The sequence below is a fragment of the Vidua macroura genome, chromosome 19 (genome assembly GCF_024509145.1).
Source record: "Vidua macroura isolate BioBank_ID:100142 chromosome 19, ASM2450914v1, whole genome shotgun sequence".
Taxonomy (NCBI): Eukaryota; Metazoa; Chordata; class Aves; order Passeriformes; family Viduidae; genus Vidua; species Vidua macroura.
The window spans coordinates 315,768-327,514 of NC_071589.1; the positions used below are offsets into that span (position 1 = coordinate 315,768).

An 11,747-nucleotide genomic window follows, 5' to 3' on the forward strand; every position below is an offset into this window, starting at 1 on the left:
AGGAAACAGATATTCATGTCACTGACATTTGAGACTTGGAGCTGGGGGCCCAGGAGTATGCTTTGTGGGGGTAAAACTGTAAAAATGAGGCAGAGGGACAATACTAGTGAGCAGCTGGTCTGAATTTAGGACAAAACCAGTGGGCTATTTTTTTCTTCCTTTCCATCTTCATAAAAGACAAAAGAAATGGCAGCTCCACTGCTGGGGCACCTGGGGACTGACCCCACAAGTTCACAGGCAGCATACCCTTTGCCTGGTTCTCTACCCCGTGTGTGGCTGATGGGGTAGCCCTGTGCCCCTAGGTGTGGAACACAACACCCACAGGGAAGTCAGGATGGGGGGATCTGCAGGAGGGACTTCCACCCTTGGGCTAGTTGCAACCCTACCAGAGCCTGAAAGAGGTGGCTGATGAGGAGCCCCTGCATGGCTCTCCAGATTTGCAATCCTCTGCTGAGTCTGGTCCTTTGGTAAATGCTTCCTAAACTTATTTGCAGAAGACTGTTTTTTTCGTCTTACCCAACAGGCTCTTCTTTTATGGCATCTATTGCTGGGGTTAGCTAAGGTGAGGTATATATGGTGTTGTTTTCTCAGCCTTGCCTGTGTAATGAAAGGTGTTTCCCTGTGAGGCTTTTGGCAGCAATAACCTGTTGTGTGTCACACAAGAAGTGCACATGACTGTGCATGACTGTGCACATGAGGTGCACTGACACAGAGCTTTTTTCTACGTGGCGAGCGTACCTGAGGACATCTGGCTTCCTTCTGTTAAAGGCAGAAGCCAGAAACACTCACTCAAGAAGTTGAAAAATCCCACAGCCAACTTAATTTCCTATTCCTGGGGGATGCTGAGGATCCTTTTGTTTTGCGGACAAGCCAAACACACGGCCAACAGCCCCTTCCCTTTCAGTGCTGCTACAGAGGAGTCTATTGCAGCCCCTAGATGCTCCTGCTCCACAGGCGTTTTGTGCCATCCTTCAAAAGAAACAGCTATTGAAACCCCTGACCGTGAAGCTTTTGAGTTTTCCAGTGTTTTCCTTGTTGCCCTTGGTTTCCACAACAGTGTAACCTTGGAGGGGCTGGGCCATGCATCCCACAGTGACAGCGGGGACCATTGTCCCAGCCCAGGGACCTTGTGTGCAGCTTCAGAAGTGATACTTCCCCTTTTTCCTCTCAAGGCTGCTGTGCCGCTCTCGTGCCATCAAGAACAAGCAATAGCATCTACTTTTGTTTTCCAGTGGAAGCAGAAGTGCTGATTGTTTTCTTGCTATGGTGCTGATGTGGGTAAAGTAGAGGGGAATTGCATCAGTTTGGTTAAGGTTAGTGTCTAGGTAATTCCCAAATGTCTTTATGTTTGAGAAGGCTTCATAATTGCAAATTAAGATGTAAATTTTGACAAGCTAATCCTGTTCCTAATTCTAAAGACAGTGGGAAGAATTAGGTAGCTGGTAACATTTATTTTCAGGAGGGATGATATCAGGACAGTATCTTGAACACTTGTAACTGGAGGTCAGTTGATTTAACAATCATTTTCCATCACCAAAGCAAGCTGAAGCACAGGCAGTAATGATTGTATCTTCCAGCTGTCCTTCACAAGCAGAAAATTCAAGCAAGAGCTGAACAAACCAGTCCTTCTGGATCAGGACATAGCAGTGTGTTCTGGCCATGACTCTCCATTGTGAATCTTTGTACCAATACCCCCAAATGATCCTTTAAGATTGTCCTGAACCTGAAGTGGGCAACTAGGCTTTGACAAGATTTTAAAACCTTTCTTTATCCCCAGAATTGCTCACAGTTGCAAATCTCCAGGGAAGACTACTGTGTTAAACTTGTGAATGAGCACAAAAAAAAAAAGACAGAAAGTAAAGGGTTTGGACATGTATTCTTTACATTTCTTTTGAATGTAACATCCTGTAAAACTTACATAGGACTGTGGTGAAGAGTTTGGGACTGGTTATGTTAAAATCTTTGGTAGAAAAGGTGGAAAAGGCTGCCTGAGACAGCATGGGTGCTCACAAGCAGGTGGATACAGCTGGACCAAGTCAAATCTCTGAGCTCTAATCTACCTTGTCTGGGTTAAAGAGGAGTAATTTGTTCAACATCTTTTGAGGGAAGAGAGCCAGTTGTGTGCTATCAAGTAAAACGGTGTGTGGTTGTTTCCTGACTATGATCCATTAAGAGACTGAGCTTAGACTGCCAAAGCCTTCCCCTCCCTACAGCAGCCAAACCCATACCCGTTTCCTAGAGACAAAAGGCCGGTGCTTTCCTCTCTTAAGTCACAGCTACCAATGTCTGGAAATAATTTTAAAATTCCTTCACATTATTCAGGGCAGAAGAATTACTAAAATTGTGCTTAAAGCAAAACAGCATTCTTAGGTTGCCAAGGCAGTAAACACCAGCTTTGGGAAATGCAGTTAAGATTTCAACATCTGTTTTGGAGCTGATATTTAACTATTCCATGTTTATTTTAATGCCTGGTTGGCCACTTTCCTGTTATACATATGCAGCACCAGAGCAAAGACAGAAGGAGCAAGTCTGTTCTTGAACTGATGCTACAGGTAGCTCCTGTTCCTTTTTTTTTTTTGTTATATTTATTAAGTGAATAGGTGTTTGTCCTGTCTGCAGACTGAACATGATCTGAGAGGTTTCAGAACCCTGTGCAGTAGGAGAGCACTGTGTGTTCTTTACAGTACAATAAGAAGGGCAAAAAGAGACCACATGTTGCTCCTCTGCAGTGTGTTTTCAGGAACAGCAGTCCCTGTAGATAATCTGGGACATTTGTCCTGACTTGTGTGGACAGGCTCATGTTCACCTGCCTGCCCAGGCTGGCCAGACTCTAGCTGATCCTGCTCCTGAGTCTGGAGCTTCCACCAGCACACACTGTGCTCCAGCCTGTGTCCTTCTGTAGTTCAAGGACTTTGCTGGAAAAACCTGTCTTCAGAAATTTTCTGAGAGTTTCAGCTGGACCATCGCAAAGTGTTGTGCCTCATTTAAGCTGAAATAATTCATCAGTGGGTGAAACCATCATAGTGGCTCCATGTGCCAACTGAACAGGTATAAAGCTCTTTGATGATGAAAGGTATTGCCAGCATGAAAGAGGCATATTTCAAATCGTTACTTAAGAGAGTGGCATCCTCAACACGAGACAGGCAGAATTCGAACATTATTTCTGACCTTTAGTGGTTAAGAAGGTAGGTTTGCAGTCCTCAGGTTGCTCAGTTTGCTCAGAGAGTTATGTTGGCACTGATAACTCAGCAGCTGTATGTACTTACTCTTTCTTGAATAGATTTTGTATGGAATTGAACACTGTCCTTTATGGGACATGAGAAGTTTGGGCAACCAGCATTTGCATCTGGAGCTTTTAATCACTGTGTCACTGATGTTGGTGTGAGCCCAGGGTGGGCAGGACAAGGAGCTGTTGATGCCTGAATGCTCTGCTCTCCTCTCTGGATGTTAACCAGTGGTCAGAGCCCATGGCCTTCAAGGACTTACACCCTAAAAACCATTTTCCAGCCTCCTTCTCTTAGGGGCTCTTCCTGCCCAAGGACTTAGTCTGGCTCCTGCACTGACATTGCTCTCTCATCTGAGATTTGGACAATCCAGCAAACGAGATCATAATAAATTGCTCTAGAAGGAACAAACCATGAAGTTTGAATCAAGATTTATGAAGAGCCACATGGCCTTCTTGACACTTTAAAGAGCAGAACTTCAGAAGGGTGTGCTTCTTGCTTTTGTAATTCTGAAAATTAGACTATCAACTGCTGCAGTTTGCAAACCCAAAGTCACTAGTTGCTTTTGGAAGACTCATCTCACAATTCTTTCCAAATCTTATCCAAATGTATTGAACTGTAAAACATCCAAGCAGTTGCTGAATGACTGTGAAATTTAGTGTCCTGTTTGTTTTAGGAAAAGTGCAATTTATGAAGCTTCAGTATTTCACTAGATAAAAATATCTTTACAGAAAGAAAGAACCATTTTCTACCTTCTTCAATGCTAGCTGATATTTTTGCTTTATCTTATATATTAAAATAAAATAAAAATCTCAGCTTGTTCTTGTTTATTATAAAGGAGGTCTATTACTATTTAAATAAATCACAAAGAAAAATTTAAGAAAAGAAATAATAACCTTAAAATTCATGAGGAATAATAAAACGTGTTATTTATCTTGAGCTCTGTGTGTGCTTTAGGACCTACCTGGTTCTCTGTGATCCTGGAACTTTTGAGATGATTTAAGACAGTGAAAAAATATGAAAGAATAGGAACTCAGGAAGAAGGTATTTTATTCCAGTTTTGCACACAAGAGTGAAAGAGTTCTGGAGACCTGGGCCTTATTTTCTTTTGGTGACTTCATTTTTTTCCAAAATCAACCAGGACTGATCTGACAACTTACTGGGATTTTTAAGTGTCTGCTGCATCTATCCCAGGTTCTCACACTTGGAGAGAAGAATTGGTCATAAATGGGCTCAATTGCAGCAATTAAAAATTTGACCAAAAAGTCTAGGGAGTTTGGAATATCCACAAGGCAGCCATGTACTTGTGGTCCTGCAATTTATGAGCTGTTGCAGAAAAGCAGAGAGATCTGAGTTCCTGTCAGTCTGCCTGTCTCAGATTTCCACAAGGTGTGGAGGAACCAAGAGACCCCAAGGTGCTGGGTGTCCCTGGGTGTCCCTGGGTGTCCCCTGGCTGTCTCCCGCTGCCCAAGCAATGACTCTGCTCCGACAATCAGCTTTGCTTTTGTGAACCGTGTGCCAGGTCCATGTGTTCCAGTTGGGAACAACCTTGTCTGATGTTCACTTAATTATAAACTCTGTAGAGAAAAGGGAGATTTGCAATTATTAAGCTGAGTTCCCAAACTGTTGGGAATGGCACAGAGGCCATAGAGTAGACTCAGCTCTGTTTAGAACCAGATTAGTCTCCAGAGTATGTCTCGCTGTAATATTGCTTAAAAACACTGCTGACTTAATTATGACATAGTTAACATTCATCTAGTAATTAATGAGTATTACAGTGTCTGCTCTGGGCTTGACAGGATTCCTACTGTGAGCTCATTTGATGCTGACTTGTACTGTACCATGTGCTGTGCTTTGCAAGTCATCAGTCTTATGTGGCACTTAAAAATCTCTGACAACCTGACAATCTCCGCATAAGTCAAGGAAATTGTAGGATGTCCTAGCACATGGGAACCAAACAAAAAGATTGGGTCAGTTAAAGTCCTCATAATGGGCTATTAAATTGTTTCACTGTTCAGCTTCTCTGTAAAATATCAATTATCTCAATGGTTGTAATGTAATCAAAGTAATTAAATTCCAAGGGCTTGCATGTAAAAACTAGAGCTTTGTAAATGGGAATCCAGCCTCAAGTATTTCAGTTGGTCTGTTTGTGTTTAAAAGTTTCTCCAGATGACTTTTTTTAATGGTGTCATAGTTAGGGAACTGTTAAAGGGCTTTGTGTGTTTGAGGTTTAGGGTGTGTTTTGAGCTTGGCTGCACACATTTGAACAACTGAATAAGCAAAACCTGCGTTAGAGCCGAAACACAGGGACGCAGACACAGGTCCAGAGCCGTGGGAAGCAGGAACAGCCTCTGCTCCATGTCTTAGGCCCTGGCTTCATCTGCTCAAGACTCATCAGCTGATGGATAATTGTAGCTTACCTTTACCTAAGTTCTGAACAATGACAAGCTAGTGTCTCTAAAGCACTTCAGATGTGATATTTGAAAAATACCGCTCTCTTAGGTGTAGCACATTCAGGATCTTGCCTCCATTAATGTGTTTTACAAGAATAGGAAAAAGCTACAGAGTGACTTACGATAAAAACATTTTCCCTGTTGGGTCTCCTGATGCAGGCAGAGCTGCTCCTTCAGTAAGTTTAATTTTGGTTTATTTCAGCAGAGCTGCTCCCTCAGGTTTCAGCAAAACTGAATCAAATACTGTTCTGTTAGGGCCAAAATGACTTTTCCGTCTATGATATTATGAAATTATTGGTAATTTTTGAGTACATAATTTTCAGCTGTCTTAATAGGTTCCAATTGAGAAAAGGTGCTAACATTCACATCCAAAAGATCTACTTTAGAAGGATTGTGTGGCTGGATTTAAAGCATTTTGGGCCATAGACCAGGAAATGGAGTGACCTAATTGTGGCCTTCCAGTACCAGATAGGGCCTAAAAGAAACATGGAGAGAGACTATTTACATGGGTCTGGCGTCACAAGGGGAAATGGCTTCACACTGACAGAGAGTAGGTTTAGATTAGATGCGAGGAAGAAATTCTTCCCTGTGAGGGTGGGGAGCCCAGGGTGCTCAGAGCAGCTGTGGCTGCCTCATGCCTGGAAATATCCAAGGCCAGGATGGAAAGGGCTTGAAGCAACCTAGTCTAATGGAAGGTGTCCCTGCTCATGGCAGGGAGTGGAATGAGATGATCTTTAAGGTCCCTTCCAAACCATCCTGTGATTCCCATGAAATCACCTGGAATTCATGGCAGACAATGTTCTGAAAGCTGCACCACACAGGGTGTGTGTCTCTATCTCTGTGCTTCATGTAATCAATTTCCAGAGGTACATACTCACTTCACGGAGTATTTTTTACTCATTCAAAAAAGCAGTGAGATGGGTCTTTTACACCACTTCTGCATTTATAAACTGCTGGAAACTTGCATGAAGTCTAATGGAGAGTTCCTTCACTGGTGATAAGGCAGGGAGAAAAAAGGCAGTTTTGCAAACCAAGATTATTACTAACTGCAAGACAGCGCTAGTGTCAGTTGTGCTGTTAGAGACAAGAACTAGGCATACACAGCTCCAAGGAATAGATGGAGAGGAGATCTGAACCATGAAGCTGTTCAGAGGGCACAGTGACTTGGGCTTTGTCAGAGTTGCTGGGGAAGAATTTAAATACCTTAACCTGTTTGCAGGTAAGTGTTGCTGCTTCTCTCAGGTCATTAAGATAACGCTGGATGCATGGCTCCATTTGGAGAAGAAGTTTCCATAAAGAATGAGCTCATGGAGGCAGGGAGATACAAAGAAAATATTTTAATGGGAGAACAGAGGCTTTGGGAGCTGGGGAAACAAAAGGAAAACCTGGGAATGCCCATAACATTGCAACAGCCTTGGAGGACAGCCTTGGGGTCTTCAGATAAAATTAGTGAAGGGAGTTTGGTCTGAGGGCCTCCTGGAGGCTCACTAAAATTAGCACATGAGCTACTTCTGCTTCAGTAAACCCTGTACTGTGTCCGAGGAAGAGCTGTGGAAATGTGGTGGTTCCATAGCTCCTTTTTAAATGTGAAAGTAGTTAATTGGTGTGAATAGAGTTACTTGATCAAACTGATTAGAGGTTCCTGCAATTGGTTGGAATAAGTTTTCCATCTCCTGTTAGTTCATTAACAGCTTCTGCCAGTTCTGCCCCTTGCCCAGGTCCATGATGGAGCTTGTCCTGTGCCAGGAGCAGTTCCCTCCCTCATGCAGTGGGCTTGGCCTTGCTCCAGCCTACCAGGTGTGGTGTTCCCGAGGTCTCAGGAGCAGCAGATTGTCCTCCTTGTCCTCTGTCACTGAGCTGGGCTCCCTGTGTCTGGTTGATGCAACCATTGCTCTGCCCACTAGCTCTTTTCTTCTCTGGACACACCAATTCAGGAACCTGAGAATAGTCTCTAGAGGCTCCCAGGAATACAGTCTGTTCCCCAATTTCATTCCTACCAATCTTCCCTTAGGCAGAGACAGTTGGTGCAGGAACCAATTAGCAGTAGTTCTTTAGAAGGAAGTGACTTGCTGAAATGCTTTTCAAATTAAGTGCTCCAAAACCAGATAAACCACCATGCTCCAGCCCTGTGTGAATGCCATGAGAACCAGAGGTTCCTTATGTCATGGGGCTGCCCTGTCCCTGTACAGAGCAGTGCCACCGGTGTGCAGTGTCACTGGTGTCACAGGTGAGTAGCACTGCAAACAGGGTGTGACATCTGAGGTCTGTGTGTGGCACTTCCTGCAGGGACTGTCTAACACTCTCTCTCCCACTGCAGGTGCGTTACTGTTAGGAGGGATCCTCTATTCCTGGCAGTTCCCTCACTTCAATGCCCTGAGCTGGGGTCTGCGGGAAGATTACTCCCGAGGAGGCTACTGTATGATGTCTGTCACTCACCCAGGGCTGTGCAGGCGGGTGGCTCTGCGTCACTGCCTGGCCTTAATTGGACTCTCAACGGTGGCTCCTGTCCTCAACATCACCACGTGGACTTTCCCCATCATTTCACTCCCTATCAACCTCTACATCTCCTACCTCGGCTTTCGGTTCTACAGGGATGCTGACCGCAGCAGCTCCAGGAAGCTCTTCTTCTGCAGTTTGTGGCACTTGCCAATGCTGCTGCTTGTCATGTTCACCTGCAAGAAATCGGTCCTGGAGAAGGAAGACAAAGGCGATCTACCCGGGGGAAGTCATGAGATGGCTATGGAAATTAGATTGCCTTAAATGTCAATACCTGTCATCCTCGTGACATATAAGGTAGTATATTTTAGTGATTGCAAGGGGGAATCCTGTGGGAATCTGTTAGAATCTGCTTGAAGAAGAATCATTTGTGCCTAGCGACCTCTTCATGTGGTAATTTTGTATTTTCTTTTGAAAGGGAATAGTCAGGAGAGCTTAAAGCATTCGGGTCTCGGGCCCCTTAACTCATCACAGGTTATGATTTAGCCTATGCCAGAAGCACATCACTTTGGGATGGCTTTCCTAAGTCCCTGTGAGTTGTGGTCTCTGTCCTCATGGGTAGTTGAGGTAATTAAGTTAGGAAGTCACATGAGCACACGTGCTGCCATCAGCACTGGCAGCCTTGGTGAATCCATCAGGAAGTGACCAATGAATGATTTCTCACCCTTCTCCCCAAGCACCCTTTCCTTTAATTAAAGCTTTGAAGCACATGAGAGGGTGAACTCTTCTTCTCTGAATCTGTGCCATCCCTGCACTGGTATTACACCAAAGCCCTCAGTTTTGGGGGCTTTTTTCAATCAGCTGCTCTTCCCAAGGTTCCTATTCACCTCAGTAGATTTTTAGGTCTCATACACCTGGCACAATGCTAAAGGAGTGAAGAAAACTGTCTTTCAGCACAACACACACAAGCATTTAAACAGCTCTCCTGTAGCATATCCCTTGGACACACTGAGCCATTCTACTGTATTTCCATCACAGGGAACTTCTTACTCCCATGTGGTTTTACGTCATTAGTGTTTGAGCCCTGTGTGTCAGATGTTCAGCTGGTAAAAACCACCGTTACTGTTTATGGCAGAGAGGCTGTGAATTGTGGAGGAGGTGAGAAGCATATCCCAGAGCTGGGTGGTTGTAAGGCCTTTCCATGTTAATGTGTCTTATGCCAGCCCATTGAGTCTCAGCATCCTTGGACAAGCTCAGGACTGGCATCAGGGGCTTGAGCTGTGTTTAATGTCACAGTGTGGGTGGTGGCTCAGAAAGGCTTCACTCTGGGGGTGATTAATAGGTAAGGAAACGTATTTTACAGAAAAAGGGCTGGGGATTTTAATCTAACAGAATGTTCACTTGCTGATGTAGCCAGTGTCTCTCCAAAGCAATTATTGTGGATGGTCTCCCGAGAAGAGTGCATTATCCCTGTTAAATGATACACTGAAGAACATTTCTGGTCACAGTTTAACATGCTTTTGATCCTGCTGCTCAGCTGTGGCTCACCCTCATCTTGCCTGGAGCTGTCTGTGACCTCCTGTTGTGCTCCCAAACACAGCAACTTCGGGGGCAGTCAGAGACAGTGATAGTTTATTGTGGTAGTACGTGTTATGACTTGATGTGTTTTCATGCCAAGATTTCTTTCCCATGTGGAGAGGGACTGGGCAGCAGGATGAGCACTGATCCAAAGATACAGCAATACCTGAAAAGGAAGACACTGTCTCGAGCTTGTTCTCAAATAAAGCCCCTCAGGAAACATCACAAATCTTTCACCACAGGTGTGTCACACTGACATAAAACCTTCCCTGGCTGCTCTCATGATCCAAGCCTGGCTCTTGGTCTCAGTTATGCTGGTGTAAATCAGGAGTGACACGGTTTAACCTCTGTTTTCTGGCAGAGGTGCTTGCAGGAGCAGGGCCAGCTGCAAGATTTGGTGACTTGAGTGATTGCAGGTGACAAGATGGAGCTCCCTCACTGTCTGACAGACTCTGCTGTGCTCAAGTTACTGTGGGTGACACTTTGTGGAACTGTATGGAAACTGTGCAACTCCTGAATTTGTTTTAAAAATGCATCCAGTCTTCTCTGCAATAAAGTGCATACTGTCCAAAAGAGACGAGTGCTCCAAATCTGTCTTAAACTATTCACTTCTTGTTGAAACTCTGGTCGGGTTCAGTTAATTGCAAAGGTATTTGGTAGTTTTGGGGCACTTCTCAGTGCAGCAATGTTCTTGACCACTGCAAGAGTAAGGACAGCTTGTGAAATACTGATTTATTGTGCAAGCAGCACACTGAAAATAAATCACATGTGAGTGGAAGGGGTTTGTGCAAAACCAAAGAATTTGGTCAACCTTTAGGTAAGAGACAAACCTGAAAAGAGCAGATGGCTCACAAAAAAACCCACAGATTTTCCTCCCAGAGGCAGAAAGTGGTGCTGAGGCAGGAGGGTTGTGGGTTTCTCCTAAGTCATTGTAGAGCCAGGCTTCAGATGGCCTGCAATTCCCGGGTGCTGCTGGGGAATTCCATTCTGATTAAAGGTCTCAAGGACATGCCTGTGGTTGTGTTCTGAAGACAGTCATCTTAATTTCTTGGGTCAAAATGTGTAACATTCACAGGGTTTAGGGCTGGACAAGAGCTTTGTAATAATCACTGAATGTCTGCAAAATACAGGTCACTGGGCTGCACCAACATCTCCACACCCAGTGGGTCTGGCCTTGAGAGAAAGCATGGCTTTAGAATCAGTGTATATGGGATTTAAATGTAAGATAATATCTTATTTAAATTTCTTATTTTAAAATAAACACTTTCTTTACCTAGAAATTGTTCTCAGCTCTGCTGCACATTGGCCATGTGTCAGCATACGGACATATGCTGCCATTTTACTGCCTTTAGGAAATTTTGCTGTTGCATGTGCTTTGCAAACAGACACCTTGACAAAGTGAAGACTTAGCAGGAGATGGATATTGCAGTAGGTGCTCTCAGGTCTCTTTTTCGATATTGCTGGTGCCACTATGGTAAATGAAAAATTCTGAACTGTCTGCCATCGCCCAGGGTTGTTTGTGGTCCCTGTGATCCCTCAGAGAGGACTAATGCTAGCCATCCCCCCCTCCAGAACTGCTGATACTGCTGCCCAAATTCTGCAAGGGAGGAGGCAGGTGAAGTGCATGAGGTGCCTTGCTGGGATGGCTTTGCACAGGAGATAAGCCTGGGCTTTCTGCATTTCTGTGCTGGGCTGTGCAAACATCAGGCTTTGAGGGCTCCTTGGATCTGGAACAGCAGTTCCTGCATAGAAACGCAATGTTGTTTTTCCCTTATCCCATTTTGATAACTTGAATATGGTTGTTTGTCACTCTTTATCCTGGTTACTCAGGAACTCCCTATGAACTGGTCCTGCAGAATCACAGAATGGTTTGGGTTGAAAGGAGCCTTAAAGACCATCTTGTTCCGACCCCCAAGCATGGAATACCTGTTCTTTATGTGGTAGTAAAAAAAAATAGCAGTGGTGTGCTGTATCCCTCCTAGCCCTTGGTCTGCTGGTAGCTGAGAGGGTCCCATCTTGGTGTTACTGTCACAGGAGGCAACTCTGCATTGCCGGA

General features: G+C 44.5%; 1 protein-coding gene across 2 annotated transcripts in view; it reads left to right on the plus strand.

Moving 5' to 3' along the window:
- LOC128816817 (protoheme IX farnesyltransferase, mitochondrial) overlaps positions 1–10,259 on the plus strand; it is a 99,434-nt gene extending 89,175 nt beyond the window's left edge. For both annotated transcript variants that reach the window (XM_053994736.1, XM_053994737.1), the window contains exon 7: positions 7,995–10,259. In XM_053994736.1, the coding sequence (XP_053850711.1) occupies positions 7,995–8,437 (443 nt within the window). In that variant the 3' untranslated portion in view covers positions 8,438–10,259. The remainder of the gene's footprint in view (positions 1–7,994) is intronic.
- Positions 10,260–11,747: the final 1,488 nt, after the last annotated feature.